Here is a 26,212-nt window from a genome sequence, read left to right as displayed (position 1 = left end):
TGCCATAGTTTTGTTACAGAGACTAATCGTATAGCTAAGTCGTGTTCAGGCGACCATGCACACGGAAAACCAAGCGCTGGAGAAGGTGAGCTACAAACACTCCGGCCTACAAGAAAACGCACAACACGCCTCCCCCCTTTTCCACGACCCTGGAGAAAGAAGAAACGAGCAGTGTGCTGGCAGCGCTCGAAGAACAAACGCAAAAAGCGCCATCTGTGCGCCGCGGCCGTACCCAAATGCCACTTCTGCAGGGAACTATTTATCTCGTCGGTCGGGTAGGCATGAATCTTGCACGTCCGCGTGTTAAAAAGCAATATCGTAATAGCCCTGGGTTGTTTACACACACATGGGGCACGTTTTGGGCGCAATGGTGGCCGCACATAATCAAAGCCGGCGTCCGCCTGACCCGCTGACCGGCTGGTCCGGAAACCTCGGCGGTCGCAAGAGGCGCCGCCGCGATCAGTCCCACGCGTCCACCACTTTCCCCCGCGATGCGGCACAGGGGCGTGTCCGAAGGGCTCTCGGACCCAAAGAGGTGCAATTAGCCGAGTGCGATTGCGCCATTCATCACGAATCGCCGACGGCTTCGAAATGGCCGCCGGGAAGACGCGAGCCCGCGCATCGTTTTGGCTTACGCGGCGCTCGCGAGCAGGCCTTTCTTTTTCTTTCCATCCATGGGAGGAGGTCCCTGATTGAATTATTGCGTGAGCGTTTGCCCCTCGCAGCGGCGTCGCGTCTGATTGGCCGCTGATTTTCCAAACTGTGAGTGGCCAACATTAAGAGTGCAGGCCATCGTTCGCAGTTATAATTAGCTTCTCTGCAGGTATTCCAGCGCTCCTGCACGTCGTAAACGCTTTTTGTCGGACGAATGATATAGTAATCTACACAACGTTCGCTCAGTAAGCTACACAAAGTTCACAAAGTGCACTGCAAGCTAACCATTCAAGTAATGCCTTTCTTGTTCAGTAATAAGATGTTCGCGTTCAAAGCTCTTCTTACAAAGGCGATACAAAGCTTGGTAAAGTTTTTCTCGGGTCACTGCTAACATTTAAGATCGAAATAAGAAATGTATCACACAGTCTGATTATTAGTTAGCACTGAAACAGTAAAATTTGCTCTGAACTTTGACTTGTTATACGTCATTCGGTCTTCATGTCGGAGTTCCTGTCACTGCCACGGATAACAGTAATAACAATTACGCAACTGGAATGAGGAAGCCGTGGTTTGCTTCTGTCCTGTGCTTGAAATGCATGGTTGCTCGCGCAGCCTTTCTTGCTCGTGTATCTATTATATTAATTTAGGAATTTTCTGTAGGAAGGATCTAATGACGCAAACACCTGTATGTGTTGACACGTCACACTATCACACCACAGCTCTCGTAAGGAAAAGGAGCGAATTCCTTAGCGCAATAGTACTTCTGTCATCGCTATAACTCGGAAGCCGCGTTCATGTTTGGCTTCATTTTTTTATTTATTTCCTAAATACTGTTCTATTTCAAGACACATTTTGGTTGCTGGTTAATCAGGTAAACACAGAAGCTAGTTTTAGGTAAAAAAGACTTCTTTTTTCTCGCTCTCGCAGGCGTTCCTGGGGACATGTACCACTGCACAGGAAGACACGGCCATCTCGGCTAAAATTGGTGAGTCATGCTGACATGCTTTCGTGGCGTGTGTAGTGCACTCTGTGTGCATGTCACCGCTGCGCACAGCTCGTTCCCTGTGAACATACAATAAGCCAATTAGTATCTCTCCAAGCAAGGCTACTCGTATCAAGCACACACACACACACACACACACACACACACACACACACACACACACACACACACACACACACACACACACACACACACACACACACACAAACACAAATAACTAAAGAATTACCGTGATGTTTCTTAATGCCAATCCTGTAGATAACTTAATGGCGCACCGTACGACACAAGGATCCAAGTGCAGACTGTAGCTATTTGCAGTTAAGGTACAAAATCCTACAGTCCAAAATTTGGAGCCGGATTCACAAAGGCTCTCTTTGATAAGTAATGTCCTTTTTTTTTTTTTTTCATTGGACCGCCGCCTTCGCTAATGATATGTCCAGCTTCACGATTGGCTATAATGTGCTCTTACAAACAATTTTCGCTTAAGATGTTTTTTTTTCTCTTTTGTGAATAGGAGCCCTGCACTGCGTTGCCTTTTTGAAGCACTTCTCTAATTTCGCGGGACTCTAGACGTAAATGATGGAACTTAATAACAACACGTGAACCTGAGTAAGTTGGTAAGTGTGTTCATGGTTTACAAGGAGGCGCAGAAACAGAGACGCACGGAAAAGGGAAACGAGGCACGCCCCTCGCGTTGTCCTTGTTTGTTTCCCCCGAGGCTCGTGCGGATGTTCTTCCTATCAAGAAGACAGCCTATATTCTCACCCTTATATTGTTTGTGATGCGTAACAATACATACTAGACAGTTTTAGTTGGGCGTCCGCAGCCACCCACATGCGCAGCGAAGCGCGATACGGCAGTAGTTGGCCCGACGCAAAAGTTGAGAAGGGGATTTCTGACTTGCACGCGTAGGAACCAGCAGTGTGCTACTCATCGCCGCCATATGCCACCTTCTGAAACTGTGTAGTCAATATCAGCCGCCGCGAAGTCAAACCACAAGCCAGAGTCACATCTTCGGCAAGAGCGATAGCGAAAAAGGCGCTCTCGTGGACACGCGAAAACACGCGAGAACGTCCCGCAAAGCCCGCGGAGCCCGGAGCGGACGCTACACAGCTTTTGAAAAGCTGCGCGCGCACGCAAGATACCGTGCGTGCTAATGCGTACTGCGCATGCGCACTAAGGTCACCGCGGGTTTGCTGGGTACGCAGAGCTGCCGCGGATGCCCAACTAAAACTGCCTAGTTCTAGATTACGGGACTTACGCGGCTTGCGTACGCAAGAACTGCGATGGTACTGCGACGGTACTGCGCATGCGCAGACCCCGACGTAGGAGTCCGCGCATGCGCAGTAGCGTGACCTGTGGTTCTTGCGTACACAAGCCACCTGCGTCCCCTAATCTAAAGCTCTGTTATCCTCACTCCTTCACTTGTTCAAGCCGAAATTTTGTCAATTTCCGGCGCTACGTAGCTTCGTCTTAAGGCTGTTTCACATGCTGCGACTGCAACGACGAAAATCGGTGCTGTCGCACGCGTCGCAATGCGATTTTTTGAGGGCTCATTTCACATGATTGCGATTTCAACGATGCGACTGGTGCGACGCCCAGGGTTGCTTACTGCCAGGTTTCGTGGCACACGCTGCATAATTCTTTTATTGTAGTGAATAAAACGTTTACACTATAATATTATTGACTTCTCTTGATTAGAAGCAAATAATATGTACGTTTACTAATTTAAAAACGTTAGTTAAGATTTGTCTTGGGGTGCGCGACGGCGGTTTCTGTAGTTCAGTGCGACATCGCGCACGTAAACAGCTGTTCGCAGGTGGTTCAGCGCTGTGTGTTGTCTTATCTACATTCTATGACCGTTTCGTTCTGCCTGCGCTACAACAATCTACAAGATGACCTATCGACAAGTTCATATAGCTACCCTCACCGTATATGCAGTATTCGGAATTCGGCTGCCACGAAGTTGTCGTGTGAGCCCAACAAGATCCTCGCGCTACCCGTGCTCGGCGTCAGCTTCTGGAGAAATGATGCATGTATATTGCCCGTCATTGCGCATATGTGGTGCCTGCTCCTAGCCATATTCTTACGCCAAACGCAACAAGAAGCACCAACCCGAACGCCCGCGTGTGCCCCTGAAGGAAGCCTCAAACGATCTGTGTGATTGCGACGTGGAATGAAAATCGTGTTGTGAAATTCAACCTTAGCGCTAGCCTGGTTCGTCCATCGCCGTGCTTGCGCTGCGAATATATATATGGGAGCCCTCTCTAAATATTTCTAAAGGCGCAAAAGCCGACGCATCAAATGTTTCGAGCAGTTACCGTCACTTTTGTAGAAACCTGTACGTTGTAACATAGCATTCTAAAAGACACGCTTCTCGTCCACTTTGTTGTCCCGTGTCTCGCGCTGGTAGTATACTCGGAACTCCTAACAAGAAGACCATATCAATACGCGCTATTCGTAATGCAGGATCGTAGGCCCTCGGCAGGCGCACTTGCCGTAGATTTTTTCAGCTTTCTGCTCAGCCTCGCACGCCTCTCACGGTTAGCCTGTTTTGTGGAAATAAATATTATTATTATATTATTAGTGTTATTAGATATTATAGTTTCTTCACTGTAATATATAGCAATCATCCAGATTTCTTAAGCTAGTCATGCATTTAACCTGTATTAGATCAACATGGTTACGACATGCTTATGGGAGTCATTTCAAACTAGATTGCTCAGCCAGAGAAAGTACAAATGCAAGCCTCAATGTTTATTCCAATTTGGTATTCCTAAACAGATTATATTGGCAGAATTTTATGCCTGCTTGCATTTCCTGCAATTCAATGTTCAGAGCTGGAAAAACTGATTCCTTTTCTAGCTGTCGAAAGGCTGCTTCAATGTCGATAGCAAGCTATAATTATTCATTTCGAAAGTGTGAAGGAATGACTATATGTCTAAGCTTATCAATGCATTTTTGTTCCACGCACAAAATGAATGCATGACGTGCTTATGTACTTATTTATTTATATACCTCGCAGGCTGCAAGGTTGGAGTATTATGCAAGGGGGAATAAAAAAGTTGTTACAAAAGGAAGAAGGGCACAACATTAAGAAAAAAACCAGCAAAAAAAGCAGTACCAATACATTGCACCAACTAGCCCAACGTGTTTTACTGGCACAACATTATACAATACTTAACAAACAATAACAGAAAAAGTTACTGCCCATGCACCCTGTAGAGACGGTGAACCAGCAAAGCTGAAATGTGCAGCCCCGGTGTTTATCACTGGGTTAATTCCAATGGTTTATTCAAGTCTTTCTATATTATTGGTTATGTCTGCGTTTCTTAATGAGGTTATGCACATGTTTGGCTTGGGTTTATCACATTCTTTATTTGGAATGCCACACATTGCACTTTGCAAGATCACCATCATAGAAAGTGCAATGGAGTGGTTCATTGTGTTAATCCAGCGGGTCCATCAAAGTCTTTCTGAATTATGTTACGCACTTGTGTTTTGTAATGCATTAATCATAATGTTTATGACTCAGTTATGCACTGTAGTTACGAAGTGACACACTGGGGCTGCACATTTCATTTAATTAAATACAGGGACACATTTTCGAACCTATTGGGAAGTCGGAGAGACTTCTGCACGCGCGCTCTGCTGCTAGAGAGAAACGACGCCACTATCTGTCTAGCCAATGGCCCACCACACCTTTGCTGTGATAATAATGACATCATGATCTTGTCTTAACCCCATCCCCCTCTGTGTCCCTTCCCTGCAATAATACGCAGATATAATGTATGTTTGAAATGCATAAGTATTTCTATGTCTACCCAACAAGAAATGTCTCCGTCCATCATGCAAGACGAATGCAATGGCTCATACCCCTACACTAGGGTTTTTGGCATCGGACCATGAGTGTTTCGCCTAGGCATATACAGCTTCACTGTAAAAAGAATGAACGCCTTTCTGCTAGAGACCAAGACAATCATGAGGTGTATTAACAAATGAAAGTTTATTGAACATGCCGAGTAAATGCTGTTCGACAAGCGATAAATCGAATTTACACAATAAGCAGAAGTAAGATCTGATGTGTGTCCATACAGATCCCAACAGGAAACGCATCCATCTCTGAAAGTGTAACAGCGGCCATGCTGACACAAGATTCTCCCAGTGTATTTGCATCTACAGCATCCATCATTTCTCTAGGCAGCCGATCTCCACAGAATGCTAGCTTCTTCCTCTACAATGCACTCTCCACATCTGAGCATGCATTGTAGAGGAAGAAGCTAGCATTCTGTGCAGATCGGCTGCCTAGAGAAATTACGGAAGCTGTAAATCTAAAAATGCTGGGTTAATCTTGTCAGCACGGCCTTCGTTAGAAATGGATGCATTTCCTGTCGGGAAACGCACATGAATTTTTGCTTCTCCTTTTTGTGTATGTTCAGTCTATTGCTTGTCAGCGAGCATTTACTCGGTGTGTACATTAAACTTTTGGTTGTTAGATCATCTCGGTTTTCTTGTTTGTCCTATGTGTTCTCTGGTGCCATTTGCAGCCAGGCTATTCATTTTTTTTTTTTAGACTGCAACAAGTCACTTTAATGGCCCTCATGATACCTTATGAAATCTTTTATTTGGCCAATGTAGCAAGAATGTACAGTGTGAAGCAGTAAGAACAGGCTATGCTAACTTCTAATTAAAAGGTTTATTGTAAAAATGCAGTGATCTATAAAGGTTACCACAAAGTAGTACAGCAATAAAACCTGATAAAGACTAGTGCTTGATGAAACCAAACATAAAAGTGGGAAAAGGAGAAAATACATATAGATATACAAGTCCAGGGGAAAAAAACATTGTGATCACCAAGTGTGCATGTGGCTACCTTCCAGGAAACCCTTTTTTTTCCCAATGGCATGGAACTGGAAGAATGTGCTTGCATAAGCAAGCTGTCAGTCTGTCTATTGGAATAACAACAGTGTTTCTTGAAAGGTGCCGGCATGCAGGATTGGCAATTGTAATGATTTTTTGTAATAAATATTTATTGTAATAAATATTTATTTATGTTCGGCTGCATCAAGCACCAATTTTTATCTATCCTTCAAAGATGTCTTTCTTTTTCTGGGGAAAACTCGGGGAAGGCAGGAGATGGAAATTCAAGACGATGAGCAACATGAGAACAAGGTGAAAGTAGAAGCCAACGTTTCCACACGTGGACCTTGAAGAAGACAAGTCCACTTGTCGAAACGTTATATAGGGTTTAAGTTTATGTAGTGTCATACTACTGTTACACTGCTATTGCCAGATCAGTGTACTATATGTGCCTCATGTTTGCTTGCATCTTCATGATTAGCAACCTCCTCTGTGTGTTTGGCAGTTGCATACAGTCTCCTGGCCTAATTGTTTGCCCCCATATTCCACGGTACGGGCCTGTTATGTTTCAAGTTCAGATACTCCCGAGGTTGTGTTTCTGAAGGGAGGGGTAGTCATCTTTGCATCTCATATGCTAGCTCGCATAGTATCTTGGGACGAGGTTCTGAGCTCTTGAGACAAAGAATTTGTGCTGCAGGCTGCAACTCTACTCTGTCTAGGTGCTTGTTCGTTAGCTCTTTCTCATAGAGGTCTTCAAGCATGGTACAATTGGAAAGACCTGTTATTACTACCCGATGCCTGTATTCGATGAGTTGTCTTTTTTGTGTGCTGCTGGTAATGCATACCGTACCACACCTTGGACACAAGCACAGCATCTGCGATTTTCTATAGTATCCACTCGTCCACCCCCATTATTTCGAGATTATTCTCTTCACCAGGTGTGGAAGTTGCGTCCAGGCATTGCATAATTGTTTCACCCACGTGCTGGCTCTGCCGTCATGGGCTTACACTAGCTGAGGATTTGTGGATGTTGACTTGCGGGCATATTTGTCCAGCTATGTGGATCACAATGTGCAATCTAGGGTAGTTCTTGATTCTAGTCTTTCTTTTTTTTCCGACGTCGATATGAGCTGACTTATCAGAAAGCGAGAGGCCAGACTGGCCAAGAAAGTCTGCCGTGTTGTCGAGGGCTTGTTGCATCATTCTTGATTTCTGTACAAGATAGCTTTCCCATAGACTGTAATACACCATAGGCTGTAGTGTTTCTTGTAGTATGCCTGTGTTGTTGGTGTGTGTGGGCCTGATGTACCTCCAACTCTCACCTGGAATTTTCTGTCTTTCAGAAAGTTACTGTTTAAGTGCTTTACCAGAAATGTTTTTGCTCATCATTCCTCTTATTAGAGCAGCATGAGCTACTGCTGTTAAAAGCCTCTTCACTCTCTTCATTCTTTCATAAGCAGTATTACACAATGTCCTGCAATAAAGTTTCTGCTGCTTATGGCCAACTCATATCTGCCAGAAGGGACAACTCTTGAAAAAGGTTTTTTTTTGTGCTATGTGTGCGACGTAGTATGAGCATTCATGCCTTGACATTTATACATCTGTAGAACCAGCTTCCTGACAGAGTACTTGCTATACCTGATCATGCTTATTTGTGCAGTGCTGTTGAACAATACATATTGATGCAATGAATATTTACACACTCAAATTATCACGAAAGATGGTTGTTTTACAATTCTGCCCTTTGCTTTCTATTGGTGTTAGATTTTGCATAAGCATGCCCCCTATGCAATAGCATTTTGAAGTGTAAGGGTTCAATAAAAGGTGAACTAAACCTAAGTGCAAGAGCTTTTTTTCTCACCTACGACTCCCATCGAAATGCGACTTCCATGGCTGGCAAATCAACCCCTCGCCTTGTGTTAGCAGCAGATTGCTATAGCCACAGTGGCAGGTGAACAAATTGAAGAACAATATTTCTGTCTATAATTTTTTTTCTTCCCTATATGCAAGTAAAGTTTGGAATAAGTTTGTCATTGCAAAAAAAGCCCAGTTTGTAATCTTTTATTGAATAAACAACATATTGTGTATAGTTGAAATGCAGAAATTTGTTCTAAAATCCTCGGGTGATGTATGTTCTTGCAAGTAGCATGGTATTTCATTACTTATAAAGATAGTAATCGCAGCGGATATCGTTATATGGGTTTACACACTAATATATGTGATCACAAACTTATTAGAAACTTGCTAGAAACATGTAAGGCATGAATGTTTCTGCACACTTGATCAGCTGTGAACATGCAAGAACTGCTTGTACTGGCTGACTTCACTGCACAGTTTTGATTTATTTTTCTTCAGCGTGTCGTTTTATACTGGTTTATCCCCACAAGAACAGGCCGTTTGCCTGCTTTTCGCATTGTTGCACGAGCTCTACATAATTGTGCAGGTGGGTACGTCGTCACTTTGCCACTATAGCAAGCAATTTAATTAATCTACTAGCTGTACAGTTAATTACCTTGCAGAGCAAGTGTTCATACAGATGCAGTAAGGATACAAAGTCCGCAACATAGTCTATGTTTATTGGTTTCTGTGCAAGAAAAAAAAATTATCCAGAGAAGAGGTGCAACTTAACGTGCATGTAATATTTTATTCAAACCACGGATTTAATGCTATCGTAGCAAATTCATTACGATAGCCTACACTTTTGCTCTGTCAAATTTAATAAGAGGCAAGATAAGCTTTCAAGATGTATCGGGAAATTCATGCTTGAAAACCGACAAGAAAATGCAACTGAACGGTACCGCGTTCAGCGCAACGTTGAAACTTCGGGTACTTTGCTGTCTTGTCATTTGCCCTTGCCGAGGTTGAAATAATTCAAGCTGCTCCGTAAGCGCGATTTTACAAAAGAACATTGTGACGACCTCGTCGTCTGCTGGGGATCGAACACCTCCTAGCACTGACAACTCGCAAAGGCGTACGAAGCAAACGTGAAAATGCACTTCATTTGCTGTGTAGCGTGTCAACAAACGCATAGCAATCGGAGAATGCAATCTGCAGTGCAAGTTTTTTTATTCTCCCTTCGCGTACGTACCGAATTCGACGATCCACGTCTCCGCGCATTGCACTTGTCGTACGAGACGCCATTTTCCAAAACAAACCGGCGAAATAGCTCCGTTGAGAGCTCTCCGCGCAATTTCGACGGAAAATCGCAGCGATCGGTGCGACGGTGCGACTGTGCGACCAACCGGTTGGTCGCAGCCGAAAATCGGGGGGTCGGCACTGCGACTGCGATTTTCATCGCAAACGACGGAAATCGCACTTCCGGTGCGACGAAAATCGCATCATGTGAAACAGGCTTTAAACTGTCTGCAAGCTGAAGTACCGTACTAATATTTTCTGTCCAAAAACGTTGTGATGTTTCTATGCGTAAAAGTGCCGCGCTCAAAAAAGAAAGAAGTTTGAAGTTGCCACAAGTTGCAATGTTCGCGCGTTTTAATACGGTTGCGTCATGTCACCGGTCTTTATTCTGGTTTATATTACTGGTCATTGTTCTCGACACTGTTCGTCGGTCTAAGAGGCAGTCCTTCGTGCCGACAACTTCCGCGAGCGTGCAAAATTAACCAGTGCAGGCCCACTGCGATTCCACCCGCTTCCGGGCAGAGCAAGAGAGCACAGCATCGACGCGTGACCACGCTGGAATCTTCATTCCATGCGGGTTCACGCATGCGTGTCGACTGTGCGAAGCCGGCAGCCTTCGCGCCAGGTCGCAAAACGTACGCACTCCGATCCCCTACCTGCGCCACCCTCCCACCTCCACATGCCGCAAGCAGGCCCGTGTACCTTGTCTGGGAGGAGGAGGAGGGTGTCTGGTGCGAGGGTCCTCGGAAAGCCCCAGAACCCCAGAATGTTTAGGTCGCTTAGCGCACAGTGGCTTGCCGATGTGCCTGAGGTCAGCGAGCCACCAAGTCAGGAAGCTGCTATTAACGGGGACGCCGTTTCACGCCGAGCATTGTTCTGCTGAAGCTTCATTTCGCCTTGTCATCGTCGAGGAACTGCAGATGTTCGTGGGCGCTTCGACAATGCACACCCTCGCGGAATACACGCAACCTGCCTCTTAGTCCTTCGCCCTTTGTTCGGTTGTAGCAGCAGGGAGCAACATCACTCGAGTTCTCAACGGGGCTATAGGTTCTGCTAGCTACTCCAAACTAGTATCCCAGTTTGTGTTGTTTGAGAGACAGAAAAATGAGCACGCAAGAGATATCCTTGCTGTTCTACCACACTATACTTTTGTGTTTCGGACAGAGCTTTCCATATTTGTTAGACTCAGGAAAGAAAAAAAAGCTCTTGGCTCTCAGACGTTCAAGTGTAGTGTTTGTTTAAACAGGCAGGCGCAGACTCACAAATAGATACAACAATGACACCCGCCCTGCTCTTTCCGCTTGCATGCCGTGCGCGAAAATGGTGTTATTACGCCTCCGCTATATCGTAACCAACTCTCCGAGCAACAATTGGTGCGGAAACAAGACAGGCGCCTTGCGCGCCCCTCCACGTCTGAGTGTTTGCAGTTCGATGAATTTCAGCAACAGTGCGCCGCGCTGACACCTCCGAAGAAAAGCGGAAGGAAGGAGGGTTGCCGGGATCTCTGCGTTTTGGCGTGACTTGGCGCGACTAGGCGTGACCGACCCGTTGCCTGGCGCCCAGCTGCGTACCAAACCGACGCTCTCGGACACACACGGGCGTCCGCCGAGCCGTGCGTGCCGCCGCCGGCAGCAGAGGAACGGGTCAGCTGCTGGCGCGGCCAACGGCGGATCCGTGTTATTGTGTGTGTCCAGGGCGAGGAGGTAGGGGTGTCCAAGGTCGGGCCTCGCTCGGGGCCGCGCATTGGCGCGCTCTCGCTCGTAAGGTGCCGAGCTGGCGGCGAAAGAAAGAGCACGAGGTAGCAGACACTTCGAGAAGTACGCGACGCGCTTGCCGGAGGCCGCCTGTTCTCTTCGCGCGCCGATCGGCGTAAGCGTCCTCACGCGTGCTTTTCTCCCATTAGCTCGCCAGGGGTGGGAGAAAGCGAACCCTAAGGGCAAGTGCGACAGTGAGAGGGGGAAGTCGACGACGCCGGGATGTTCCTGACGCTTTAACACATCTGTTCTCTCCAGAAGGCGTCCGACGATGAGCACGGTGCACTGGTTGCATTTGCTCCGGTGTTAAACAAAGAAGCTGCTCTGAGGCTGGAGGTGCAAGCAGTACTCCAGACCGCGACCAAGAGGAATGGTGGCCAGCGTGCGATCAGCGCGACGAAGCGCTGCCAGTCTGGACGGGGGAAAGGAGAGGAGGAGGCAGCACAGAACGCGCGTGACTGAGTGTACTTCGTTTCTTTTTAAGCTCGTGCATACGTAGTTCCTCAGTGCTCGGTTCCTGGCGGATGCGTAATGCCCCAACCACTGGCACGCGTCGGCAAGCTTCGGCGCCGCGCCGACAAGCGAACGCTTCGCTTCGCGTTGGTGGGAGGAAGAGGGCACGCAACCACTAGACAGAAGCTCCGACGCGCGCCGAAGCTCGCTCCTCGGCTGCGGCGCACTGTTGCTGGACTATTCCGTCTTCATCCATCAAAGTCCGGCCTAAAACAGCCTGCTGTAAACTAAGCTTGAAACAATAAGTTAGTGATCTGTATGTGCTTTTAGATATAAAAAACACGTTTGAATAATGAATATATGCCTGCCGCAACAGTTTGTTTTTATTTTTGAAGTAACAATAGTGCACAAAATATCGACATCAGCGCTCGCGCGTCGTCTGTCTGCAAGATCGCTTTGCAAACACCTGCACGACGATGCCATATATCAAAAACTGTTGTACCATTTCACTTTTTGGTAGCTTATTGCACAGCCAACTATGTAAAAATTAGGCGTGCAATGTATAACTGAAAAAATCTGTGTTGGAAATATTGCCAGTAGTAGTGACGGTAAATAAATAGCGCCGACTCAATCGCAACGATAGCGGCGAGCAATGTCGGCAATCGTCGAAAATCTCATCTGCGGGTCTAGCGTGTCGGTTTGCATACGTCAGTCGTCGAAAGTTACAGCCTATTCGCTGGTGCCCGCGCACCTTCCAGAAACTACTACACAATTCGTGTCGCGTATGCAATCAGATTAGCAAGGTTCGTCGACAACAGACAGAACCATCGATAACATTCGCGAAACTTCCGATACGTTCAGGCGCATCCTGCACCGAGCGATAACGTTTAACATCTTTTAGCCGGTGAAATACGGTAACCGGATACAGATAAGCGCATGCGTGTCAATATAATTATGCTTGTTGGTGCATGAAAGAAACGTGAAAAGTGGGTTCTGAGAAAATCAGCAAAAAAGAATTGAAACACCTGTAGCACTCACAAAAAAAAAAAAAAACTAGAATAGCTAAAATGTAAGTAATTCGTATCTAGCCTCCCCCCAATTCTTGATTCTGTCAAATCTAGCCCATGGAGCACCTCTATAATTCTAGGTTGTTTTGATGCATCAACACCGCATCCGGAGGCCTTCACATTGAGTGTATTGCTACAAAACATTTTCACAGTGTAAGGGCCATGTTCTAGATAATTGGTTTCCACATATCAAGTTTGTCTTTCTTTACATTAATGAAATGACATACCATCAGATAATACAAGCTTGAGACTCAGAGGGTTTTAATAGGAGTCTTTCGTTGCCCTTTGCCAAGTCGTACTATTGAAGCGCTTATTCAAATGTATGGGAGCAGCTCATTTGCATAGTATAAGAAATAAATAAACAGGTTATTTTCACAATTTATACACTTCGTCACCACAAAAAGAAAAATTGCAGTTTATTGTTTTCAGCCTGCTATGATGTTTTGACTGAGAAAGATATATTCAATTTGTTCTGCGAGGCACGCAATAATTGCTGTGGCATATTATTTTATTGCACAACACAGCATACAGTAGCCAGCCATTATTAAAACTCAGAAGAAATTAATAGCACAATGCATATGATCAGGCACATAGCATATTATTATTGCACTTTCTTAATTCATGCCCTTTTTTTAATTCGACAAAAGCTACTGCACTGAAATAGTATACTAGTACATACTTAAAAAGCACGATTTTATACTACGATAATAATCAATCATTAAAATTTTTATTGTAGTGCCCAGGAACAGCTAGAGAGCCTTTGTACTGGTGCACTTAACGAGCAATATGTGAGACAAAATGTACAGAAAACATGAATGTAGTAGACAAAAGAATGGTAGGGAAACAAATAGGAAAAAAAGGAAACGAGGAAAAGTAAAAGGGAGTTAATCCTACGTGATTATCTACAGATACACAAAACACAGGAAATGAACTCTGAAGCATGTTTTGGCGTCTAGTCTTATTAGCACAATCTTGTAACAATCCCAGGCAACGAATGTGGAATGCTGCCTGGTATACTGTTGCGGCACGAACAAATGCATATGATCAAGAAGCTTTAAGGAATGTATAATGTCATGGACCAGCTTATACAGGAACAAAAGGTGTTATTAATTAAGTCTTGAATCTAGAGGTGCAAGTGGAATTATATTTGAGAAGGCTCAACTGTGGTCGCCAGAATGGCAAAAGTGGTGCTTTGAGATAGATATAAATTTATTCTGGATGAGTTCAATGAGGTCAGAATTAGATTTGCTCATTGCACCCCCTCCTACAGAGGCATACTCTAGTAGTTGGAGGCACACAGCAGAATTTCAGAAACACAACAGGTGAGTGGAAATCATGCAATATACGGCATGCAATTCCAAGAGCGTGAAGGGCATGTTGTGTAATTATCTATGTGAAGAGAAGCTTAGCATTTTGTTGAAGTACACACCAAGATCTTTCATTTCATCGACCCTAAGGAGTGGAGCATCACATAGGGTGTATCAAAATTTCACATGGTGCGTTTTCTGCATATAACTTAATGCCGTAGTGTTGGAAGCATTTAAGTGTACTTATTGTTTCTGCACCAGTTTGAGAGTGAAAAAATGTATTTTTGGAAGTCGATGCAGTGGTGAACACTGTTGACAGTCTGAAATAGTTTTAAGTTGTCGGCGCACAAAGCCATGCTGTTCATTTATTAAAATGCTCTTGGCACGAACAGAAAGCGAGGAATCCCATATCGATTCAAACACCTGACGCACTGAAGAGGATAGATATAGGTCGGCAGTTAGTAACTGCACATCTAGCACCTGATTTGTGCATGGGCAATGTTCATGCTACCTTCCGAGTGCTAGAAAAGGTACTAGACTTTAGGGAACTATTGAAGATGCTTGTGAGAACGGGGAACAAGTATGCTTCCATACGTCTGAACCCTTTCAGAGACCACTTTATACCGTTGATTGAAAAGTTGCTTTCACCACATCTCTTGCATCTTCAGAATCGTAGAAAGTGTACAGCTGCAGCAAATATTAAGAGTTTTCAATTGTTTAGCGAGTTTTGTCAAGTTTACTAAATTTCGACTCCATGCGAAAACTCACTACAGGAACACAAAATATGAGGACATGTACTATTTCGTGTTTTGAAAAGCTTGAAAAGCACTTATCCAGCCACTTGAAAATTATGCCTGGTGCACGACATTGTGAAAAACAATGAACAAAGTGAACCTGCTACATACAACATACTGACACAGAGTAAAAACACCCAGCCGTCTACCTTCCCACTCATTTTGTTAAAACATTCTGCACGTTATTCAAAACTGCAGCACAGTTCCAATAATATGTGTTTCAAGACGTATGAAACACATTTGAAATACCATGACTTTAATCAGTGCTTTTGCTATTGATGCACTCTCCTGCTGCGCACAATTGTGTAGACAGTGTCTCAAAGGGTTAAGCTCTGCGGAGGAAATACCATCAACACCACAAGAAAGGGAAAGCTTAAGGCAAGGTTTAAGGCACTTCATATTCTTGGAAACAAGGTTTTCATTGACTGATAGCATACACTGTGCCAGACTGAGAAGGAAGGTTACTTGAAGCATATTTCACACCATATAGGAAACAGAAATGTTCTGCAAAGGCATCAGAAGTGTTCGAGACAACACCACTACTTTCGTGAAGAAGACGTACATCTTTGGCACTCTTTTTAGAAGAGAGAGCCCACAAAGCTCCAGAAATATTTTGAATTAAGTGTCACGCTGGCTTCAACACAATCAATGTGGTCAAAGTGATGATTCTAATAATAATAATAATAATAATAATAATAATAATAATAATAATAATAATAATAATCTTAGTGGTAACTTAGCACACTAGACTAAAAAGAAGGCTGATGCCTGTATGTTAGAGCATCTGATAACCAGCCATCTAAAGCAGGAATTTGCAGGATGCAGAAGACACTTCCTTCCCCTCCACGGGCACACACACTTGCTCAATAACACAGCACGGCACACACGCACACATTCTACAGGTGCACAACACACAGGAGTGCCAATTCAGTCTGGTTCCAAGGAAGGAGAATCCAAATCGCCAGGGGGGTGGAGAGAAAGCTCTGCATGCCAGATATAATCATAGAGTTGTGGTGTCGGGCCATAGAGACACGATGAGGGCTCAGGCTGTGCTGACCACTTGTTCAGACGAACTGAAGAAAGATTAGTGCTGTCCAGAGAGTCATCAAGCACCCTGCAGTATAGACTAGTGCAATGTTGCGCTGATATTGCAGGGTGTGCTACTTGAGGGGTTTGAGGCAATCCTCGAAGGCTGCCATGAGCTTGTGACAACCGAAAAGACGGGAGTAAAGGGTGCGTATTGTCCGGCGCTGAACAAGCTTAAGTTTGTTAGCGTCGCGAGTTTGGTAGGGGAACTATACTGATGAGCAGTACTCAAATCGTGACAGAATGATAGAAGTGTAGAGTGCTCGGAAAACCTTAGGTCATCAGGGAAGGGAGACACGGGACACAAACCCAAGAATGGGCCGGTGCTTACATACAGTGCTGGTGAGATATGCGGAAAAGTTGAGAGAAGAGCTAAATGTTACACCCAGAATGGGAAGGGCCCGAACAGTCTTTATAGAGGTGCCTCCAAGGAAGAAGGTTGGACGTGCAGCAGTTTCGTTGTGGCTGATACGCATGGCAGCACTTTTTAATGTGCTACTACAAAGTTTGATATTGTAGGCCCAGTCGTTCACCTTTACGGAATGTATTTATTGTAAGCACATATGCTGTGCATCGGCATATTGTTGTTGTGGAAGTGTTAACTTGTTAATCAAACACATTCTGCGCAGATGCATTAGTAACTTGGTTTTGAGTAGATCTTTGTCCTGACTACAATTTATAGTATCGCAGCAAGAAACATTTAAGTAGAAGCTGAAGGCATTCCAGCAGTTTAAGCATACCGACTGCACAAAACACTGATGACACCTTTTCACCTTCCCCACAATGCACTCACACCATCCACACTTTCCATAAGCAAGAAGTGAGATAAAAAATCAATTACAGTTTCATTGACTCAGTACTTGCTGCTTCTGAAGCGGGCATCGAAGCAATCGTGGTATAAGCTGCTACATGCATAGGTCTTGCATGATGCAGGTCCTGCTATGCACTGCACACAGGGCACACGTTGCAAATAGATAATTTCTTTTTGGAGTGCTCAACTACAAGGACACACTGACTCAAACATGACTGCGTTGTCACGTATGCTTCAGTGGGTCGGTGTTCTTGATTGCTAGACGAGCGAATTATCCCCAACTAGCCCAAAAGACGGACGCACTTGAAAGAAGTGAGTGAATGAGTACAGTGAACTTGTGCTGAACTGGATTCACATGCCGAATAGAAGAGCGCAGTGTCAGCTGAAACAGGCGGCACGGCTGATTATGTAAATACTTCCAATAGTTCGGCTACTAGTGTCTTTCGCTTTCGGAAGTTATCTTTACCACTGGAAACAGCGCAGAGCTTGCCCGTGAAACTTGAGTCAACCGACACCACACGAAACACGCCGCGGTTGACCAACCCAACTTCCACACGGTTCATTCACCACATCACACATCACACGAAGTCAGGAGTGCCATGTTTTAAATCACTGCAACACCAAACGGACCTGAAAATTCATTTCCTTCGACAGAGTTTCTTAGCTGGCCTCGTTCACTCGCCAGTTACGGACTCGATGGACGCGCTAGGCCTACGCGTAACGTAAACAACATCGGCGATAGGCGAGTGTTGATTATCCAGACTTCGGAGCTCGTAAACATGTTTCCATTCGTTTTGAGCACAACAAAATGCACATACAACAAGCACAGACGCTGCGGCAATCGTGATTCGGTTGGCTGTTTTAGCAGACGATCGTACCGAGCCCGGCGGAACCCAGTGGGCAGGTTGGATTAGTCGGCGTCGTTCGAAGTCGCTTCGGATCCACGTCGCACTGCCACAACCCACGGTCGTCGGTCGGTCGGTCGTGTCGTTGTCGGCCTACTATTACAACACTGTCTTTCAGGAACACTTTCGCGCGCGTCGTGCGTCCAAAAAACTCGGCTGATCGTTGGTGCCGGCGCCTTCGTTTGGGCGGCCATTACAGGCATAGCAGCCGGAGGCTGCGCAGTCTTCGATTGGTTGACGCCTGCGACGCGTCGCAGCCTCTCATTGGTGCACGCCGGCGCAGCTTCGCCGCGCGTCGGCAAACTTCTAGCATTGACAGTAGACGTAATCGCTGCGCGTCGTTACGCTTCACCGTGTTCCCGACCGACGCTTTTGACGCTTCGGCGCGTGCCGAAGCTTTCCGGCGCGTGCCAGTGGTTGGGGCATAAGTGTCCGGCTAACACGTGCATAACTTTCACGCGCAGGCCCACGCAACATCGCGGGGTCGTAACTTATCATCACTAAATCTCTGGAAGCGCACTAGGTCTCATGCCGTCTCCCTTCAATGCTGCGTCATGGTTTAAATATTCCTTTTTTCAATTCAATCAATACATTGGCTTAATTCACAAGCCTATTTACATTATTACCATCACATTTGTTTCGCCTCTACACGCCGTCATCATATACGTTCTTGCCTTTATTTTACTTTCCTTTTCCTGTCTTACTGCTCCTAGAGCCTTTCTTTCCCCGATCCTATTCCCTATGCGGAGTAGAATATAGCGCCTGCGTACACGCCGACAGAATTCTATGAATTTCGTTAAAGAGCATTGTATCTCTCTCGTTACCCCTACTGCTAAAGCGTGTGTAGCGTTGACCCCATTTCGTTCTCGTTGCTCAAGTGCTGTAATCCGAATTGCGCCTGAGTGCTAACTGGAAGCTCGTAGGTGAACGCGACCTGCGCGCCGCTTGGGAAGTGTTCCAGTGGCGCAAAAACGCAGGCGGTTGCACGGTAGTCATTACTTGCGTGTTGTAAGTTTCACGAAGTGGTACACAATTGCTCTCTGTTGCGTTTATAATCAACGTCAATCTTGCTTACTTGTTTAGCGTGCGTGGAAAGCAGCAAGCCTGCACTCGCATCTACTGGTAGCAAGGATAAACACAAGCGCGGAGCCTCAAATCTCACCTCAAGCCTCACCAGGTCTGGCCATTTTGAGCTGACAAGCGCAGCGCATACAATGCGCGCAAGCCATGGTGTCTGCAAGCCATCCGTACGCTCCGCGGAAAGTGCTTAAAGGGACTGACAACCGATTTTTAAGGACCCAGTTTTTGATGGCGCAACGCAAAGCTCACGCTCGGGTGTGTTCATACCCGCTGTGGTTACTACGAAAGGCGCGTGGATTTCTTGTAAGCAGAAATTTTCGATCTGAGCACCCTCTAAAAAAGTAAGCGTCCCTCCTCCAGCAACGCTGAGTAGTGAGAGCGATGTCGATAGCCCGCCTCGTACATTGGGAAAGCCGCCCATCGTTCTGCTTTCACAGGAGTGAGTGTAACTGTGGCTAACCACCTGAATTTTGACATTTTCAACCACTTTTGAAAATGAAAAGCTGGTACAATAAGTTTGCGTTATTGTACGGATCTTTCTTATATTTGTACCGCATTTTTCCCGCCGTACACGCCACCGCCATGGCTGGCTGCACCCCGTCGTCATCGTTCTGTCGGTAAATGAGCCAAGCCAACACACCGAAAACGAAGGCGACGGCAGCGCCGCTTTTCTACACCCTACAGGCAAAGGGCTATCTGCACATTGTAAATTAGAAAAAGCTTATAACAGAAAAAAAGTGTACTGCATTTCAACACTAATATAAAGACCAGGAACCGCGCACACCAATAGAAAGTCACGTGATAGGCCTCTTATACATCTTCATGTTCCCGCGGGGGATGCCAAAGGTCATTTTTCGCGACTTCTAGAGAAGAATTAAAAACATAAATCTACGTTTAAAGAGAAACGACATGACTCGTTTTAGTCGCTACAATAGGCAACCTTTCCCTTAGCCGGGATATCTCGATTCATGTTCCGAGCGGTTGTCTGACCCTTTAAATTTCTATCAAAACGCCGTTGGCCCTTCTCGCGGGCGCCGCGCTCCCAACCGGAGAGTCGACATAGATCGCGCGAGTGCGCTTACGTAGTTCGCTGTGCTATGACGTCATTCACAGTGACACGTGACTTCGAGAATTGTACAAGGCAACATCAATTGTTTGATCTGTTGCTTCAATAGCCGAATTAAAGTTTAGAGAAAAAGTAAAACCTACAAACCGAATCTCTGCGTGTCCTTGTTTCACTTCATGCCTTAGCAAGAGAGATGTACTTCTGTTTCGTCTCCTTGTTCCCATGTCGCGGAGTCGCGCGCACAGAGAGCACAACTTTGTCATTTTCTACCATGTTCCAGTGCCCGATCATGCTCTGTGATCCGATGCGTCTGCTTCAGCGTTCGTGTAGCACTGACTTATAGTCAGGTGTTGCTGTGCACAGCACACAAAATCGTGCAGTGCGCGAAACGAAGCAAATGCAAGAGGTCATGCGCGAGACCGTCAGCGCAAGTGCGCCGCGCAGCAAGAAAGCGAGAGAAAAAATAAAGAAGGCGGGGCCCGTGACGTATGCGTCACGCGATCCTCCGGCTCCGGTATGGGAGAACGCTGGGAAGAAATTTCGCTTGCGGAGGCTAGACGGGGCAACTGGAGAGAGCGTTAGGTTGGCGGTGCCGCTCGCCTCCTGAAAACATGGGTTCGCGGCGTTGAAATATTTCTATCTCGGCTATTAAGGAATCAACTTCAAGAACACTTGCGGCAGAACGCCCCCTAGGATACACGTAACAACTTCCAGCGTATAGCCAAAATTTGCGATGTGGCCTGGTGAGGGGCCCTTTAAGAACCTCCTTCAAAAGGCATTTAAACTGAGTCAGGTATTTTTTTTTCTGCAGAATATGTTATTCGAAGACAGGGTTGTTCCTTTCGTTCAAGTCGAAAGCACCGGTAGCACATAAAGAAAATTAAGAAGAATTATTAAGCTACATCTTTTATTTTTTTATCGTTATGTGAGTAGGCTGGGTGGCGACAGCACGGCACGAGCGAATAATGGTGCGAGTACACATCGTTCTGAGCCTCGAGCAAAACAAAAAAGCAAGGAGAGAAGAAAATGAACGCTGTGCTCAGGTTGTCTCCAAGAAGCCTTCACAGCTTTCGTGCAGCGAAGCGTCGCTGCCCCTCGAGGAACAGTTGCTGAAATGTCTAACGTTCCAAACGCGAGGAGGCTTCGTTGCAAACCGAGCGTCTCACCCTGCGCTGGGCTACGTGGGTGAATGACGAGACGCATGGGGGCTGAGGCCGACAGCTGCTAGCACAACTCATCGCGACCAAAAGAGAGCTGCAAAGTGCGGGAAAACGCGGAGGGCGCGTAATGCACACCTTGGCGGTGGCGTATACGTTGGTCGTTTGAGTCTGTGTGACAAGCCTCATTATCGTGCTGTAGTTTATTTTTCCGGACAACGGACCGTTTTAGAGCAGTATGTGGCACTCACTTATTTAGGAGCCGGTCACTTTACGGCAGCAACGTTTTATTGCCCCCTCTTCTGACGCATTGTGTAAAACTCGGGAAGCCGGAATATGTGGCGTTGTGTGGCACATTGCTTTTCGCATTTATTCGGTGTCCCGTGTTTGAATATGCAAGAGTCGCACGTGGAAAGAAAGGAGAACTACTGCATCTATCTCGCCCACTCTGAGACTGTTAAGCTAATAGCGATCTGAACCGGTGTTTGCTGAATAAGTTAAGCCAATAATCCTTCCCGTTGCGTCCGAGACATTGAGCTATAATGGCAGAAAAAACACGACAATTTAAATTGCCACTTTGACGACGCTTCTATTGTTTGCTCAAGATCAAGATAGTTATGCATGAGAAGCTGATCTCGTAACAAACGCGACAACCAGTAACTCTTTCCGTCTTGTCATTCTTCTTAGGGTAACGCGGTCACGAAGCCGAGTTATCTAACATCAGCGCACAGTTCCTTTTGTTAGCGATAACGCGACTCGCTTAGTTGTCTCTGGGTTACGCTTCTCCGGCCACAAAGGGCGGTGGTGCCAAGTAACGTAACCGAAGCAATCCTCGCGCCCCCTGACGGCCGCGAAATTCCCGGCGTCTCGCTCCATCGGCACTGAGGTGGCGGGCCGCGATAGGCGCTGTCCGAGCGATGCGAATGCCACCCGACTATCGGCTCGTAAGACGACACTCAACGGATGTTGAGGCCCGGCTGCGCGGCAAACGAGCTGCGCCCCACTGCAGCCTGCCACCGCGGGTCATGCGTGCGCTGTTGCCTGCGCGACTGCTTCGCCGCCTGGCGGAACTGAACTGCGCCGAAGGAAACGTGGGTCCCGTTGAGATTCACGCGTGACCCTGCGGGCACGCGTGCCGCGAGAGGTCTCACGCACGTGTGAGCCCACCGCGAACGTTAGAGCGCGGTTGCAGCCGTACACGACGACGGCCTTTACTCAAAGAGAAAAGTAAGGAATACATACCAACCACGAGAGTATTGATTAGTGAAAACGGGGGGTTCATGCATCGTAGGTGGTGCGTGCACTCTAAAAGTGCGGTACTTAAAGAAGTCATTAGTTGATGGATTCAAATGACGCATATGGTCAAATTCTGCTTTAAGAATCTAAGTTTCGCATGTCTTTTTAATACTTGTAATCAATAAAATACAAGGAGAATAAAAGACGGATGATGAGCAGCGCAAACGTGGCCATTTGCATAATTGTGATCTCTGGATGACAGAATTAAGAAAGTATGCTTCCTCCTTTAGATGAGGGATAGTCTGAGAAGTGGCAAGGGGCTAACGAGCCAAATGGCTCCTTCCCTCCCGTAGCTGTTGATTTCTTACTGTTTTAATGTGCCCGCGTCTACAGGCAATCTAAATGTTGCAAGAAAGCTTATGTCGTTTATATTTGAAATATCAAATTTCTTACTTCTTTCTTTCTTGTTTACTGCCCTGTACTTTCAGTGATTGGACGTTTAAATCAAATACTCAGTCAATAACTGGATCAGTTAATCAATCAAATATGACTGGCGCCGTTTCTTGTGAGACTGAAACAAGATCAATTCAAATATGAACTATCCCTGGACCGAGTGGGCGGTAACTCTCAGCGAATTCTCTTAGGTAGTTCGAATTGCCAAAACTTCTACGGTGGAGAGATTTTACGCTGGCCGATGACCCACGTGAAGAAAAATACTCCATAGGCAAATGCTGAGCGCTCGTGGCTTACTATAGTTTAACCGAAAAGGAAAAAAAAAACATATGTAAAAAACAACTGTGTGTACCGATATGCTTGCCTGAGGCGCTTAAATCTCCATGCGTAAAGGAACAACACGTGTCAGCACACCTTGGCACCTAATCACAAAACTATACCGTTCAAAAGCATCACGCGTTCCATTCCTATCACCATATATGCGTTGTGAAGGCAAGATTTCTATAAATATTTATTATTGATGTTCGGAAAATCCGGTCTTAAAAGGACTTCTTGAAATGGGCAGCTTATATAGGTCTATATGATGTCACAATTAGTATTCACCTTTGTCTTCTATCGTTTTTTTTTTTCTCTGCGGGAGTGGTACAGCCCGTTACGAGTATCGAATATAGGTATACGCCTGATCCGCTCATGTCATAATGTTTTAGCACGTACGCTGCAGCACATCGTGATCAGAATGTTCCAACGGTAAGAATATCGGCAAAAAGAAAAAGGCATGACGCGCCAGCCTATTCTACATCGGCTATATCAAGGTTGGCAACAATATTGGAAACAATAAAAAAGGCACGAGTGATCCCTGACACAGCCGTTGCGTCGCAAGAATTACAGATTTTTCCGCCAGTGTCAGAGACAAAAAAAAAAGCAGCTATAGCTTCCACTGAAGTAAACGAACATATCGTTGGTACTCCAATAAAAATGTTTTAAAATCTCGGCATTGAAGACGCTCACTCTGAAAGTGACCAATCTGCCAGACCCGTGTCTGGCAGAAGCACAAGGCGAGGTCGTGGAAGCAAAAAGCGAGGGGCGCTAAGTGAATAACAATCGGCGGTTTCATCTCGGGGGCTTTTATCATAAGTCACCGTAAAAAGTACCGCTATTGCCGTTCCGTTCTCCCCACTGTCGGATATCTGCACGAGGCAAGGGGTGGTCGAGAATGCAGAAGAAGGTCTGGCGCGACTCGACCTTGCATCACACACGCCGCCCGCCTAAAAAAAGAAAGCGCATAGCTGAATGTGTAGCAGGGAAACAAGCGGAAAACAAAAAGAAACGAGGCGGGGGGATAGAGGGACTGTAGAACTCGTTGGCTGGGAGAGACGTGACAACGCTGCTCGATGAGCGCGACGCACCTGTTTGTCGCGCGTGGCACGCACCGCGCAATTTATGCTGTGTGAGAAACATGCCAGCGGATTTTCACTCGCGAGTGACGGAACAAGAGATCGGCGACTCGGGGATGGCGCGACTTTCTCGAGTGTGGCAATGCCGGTGTGGCGTGCGAGCCGCCATCCCTCGGGGCATCGAGAGGGCCGAAGCGCGCCCGATACCAGCGCACCAGAAGTTGTTTGTGCCAACGCTCGCGCGTCCCTTGAGCGTTATCACTGTTCCATTGCCGCCTGAACGGCGAGCGCCGTTTTACTGACCGATAACTCTCACCTATCGCATCCCTTTGCCCCTCCCCCAGTACAGGGTAGCAAACCGGAGATAACCTCTGGTTAACCTCCCTGTCATTTCTTTGCCTTTCTCTCTCTCTCTCTACAACGCCATATTATAGGGTTAAAGGTACAAAAAACTCGTCACTATTACGAGAAATGCAGCGTTGGCAGCGTCTTGTGGCTTCGGATACGTATGCCATGCATTGAAAGTCACTTATGTTCTGCGTTTCCTTGAAATTGGTTCTACACGTCTAACTTTATCATGGGTGTCACGTTTGTAAAAGTAGCAGTATGCTTTAGATCAGACATCACTTACAACCTTCAAGGTAAGAAGGGATTGGTGGTAGGGCGGCTTTAGGCGTGCCTGACACCGCTACCAGCGCAATCCTTGGGCACACGGGGTTGTCGAAATTTGAACCGCGGTAGGCATTAAGCAAGATTCAGTATACGAGTAACGATTGAGTCGAATAGTAGAAGACATGGGTGGCGAGCCTTTTCAGGTGGAGAACACGGGAAAAAAATGCAGTTGCTCATAAGGTTTCTCTGACTAAGACGGTGCGAGAACTACTCGAGAACTGCAATGCTTGATATACCGACGTTATAACTCAGCAGAGCGACAATGCAAGCAATTGTAAAAGATTTCAGTTCTTTTTTTCTTACTTCAGAGAGAAATGCTGCATACTGGATTTGTATAATATGTGCATTATTTTCCACTGACGATTCAACATATGTAAATACAGCGTAACTCACCGGGGTGGCGTAGCGGCTTTGGTGTTGCGCTGCTAAGCCCGAGAGCGCGGGATCGAACCCCGCCCGCGGTAGCGGGATTTCGACGGTGGTGTGGTGCGAAACCCCTCGTGTACTGTGCATTGGGTGCACGTTAAAGAATCGACATTCGGGCAAGTTGTTACTGGTTGAACATCTTCAAGAGGCAGCGCAAGACGGCAAAGACAGAAAGCGTTGTGTTTGTATCTGTGTCTTTCCTTCTTTCTGTCGTGGCCGGGCTGTTCTGCCCCTTCAAGATGTGCACGTTAAAGAAACCCCAGGCAGTCAAAATCACTCCAGAGTACCGCCTACGGCGTGCCTCATAATCGTGTCGTCGTTTTGGCACGTAAAACCCCGGAATTAAGTTAATATATAGCGCAGTTACCTTCGGCGTCAAATAGATGAGTTGGAAAAAGGCTTTCGGACATACAATCAGTGCAATCGGCGTTCAGTAGGAGTCTATAACACTGAAACCTGGAAGCCGCAGAATAAGACGCCCTCTTGCATTCGTTTCAGTGACACTCAGCGACGAAAGCGATAATACAGGCAACTGGATATACGTACGAGTGCACAGAAACCAGGTATTTCGATTTAGGTGGTGTGTCCGCACTAACGCGATGCCTCTGCAGCGTAGATGCTACACTGTCTTCGTGATGGTGGTGTGCTAGCTGAGTGATTACCTTTATGAAACACACCATGTCCTGCTAAGACATACAATGTCAGGCCGTTACACAATAATACACTGTCCTCTAATGCTAAAATCGATTAGTGATTTGTTCGTGTATTGCATGTTACGTTTTGCATATAGTCTTGAATTTCTGTGGTTCCGTGCAGTACTTCTACATTCGTCCTAATGTCCATCTTGTCCCAACTCATTCTCATACGTAAGCAAGATAACGCCTATGTGTCCGGAAACC

The 26,212-nt window shown here is 46.2% G+C and overlaps 1 protein-coding gene and 1 long non-coding RNA gene across 2 annotated transcripts in view; one reads left to right on the top strand and one right to left on the bottom strand.

The window, feature by feature from the left end:
• pio (zona pellucida domain-containing protein piopio) overlaps positions 1-26,212 on the top strand; it is a 148,719-nt gene that overhangs the window by 81,621 nt on the left and 40,886 nt on the right. Inside the window, exon 3 of the mRNA XM_050177384.2 lies at positions 1,582-1,639. Within this exon, the coding sequence (XP_050033341.1) occupies positions 1,582-1,639 (58 nt within the window). The remainder of the gene's footprint in view (positions 1-1,581; positions 1,640-26,212) is intronic.
• The window catches only part of LOC140218448 (uncharacterized), a 33,332-nt gene continuing 8,571 nt past the window's right edge, over positions 1,452-26,212 (bottom strand). The window contains exon 2 of the long non-coding RNA XR_011894701.1: positions 1,452-1,716. This is a non-coding gene — a long non-coding RNA (uncharacterized lncRNA). The remainder of the gene's footprint in view (positions 1,717-26,212) is intronic.

The sequence above is a fragment of the Dermacentor andersoni genome, chromosome 5 (assembly GCF_023375885.2).
Source record: "Dermacentor andersoni chromosome 5, qqDerAnde1_hic_scaffold, whole genome shotgun sequence".
In the NCBI taxonomy this organism is placed as follows: domain Eukaryota; kingdom Metazoa; phylum Arthropoda; class Arachnida; order Ixodida; family Ixodidae; genus Dermacentor; species Dermacentor andersoni.
This window is presented reverse-complemented; position numbering and strand designations above follow the sequence as displayed.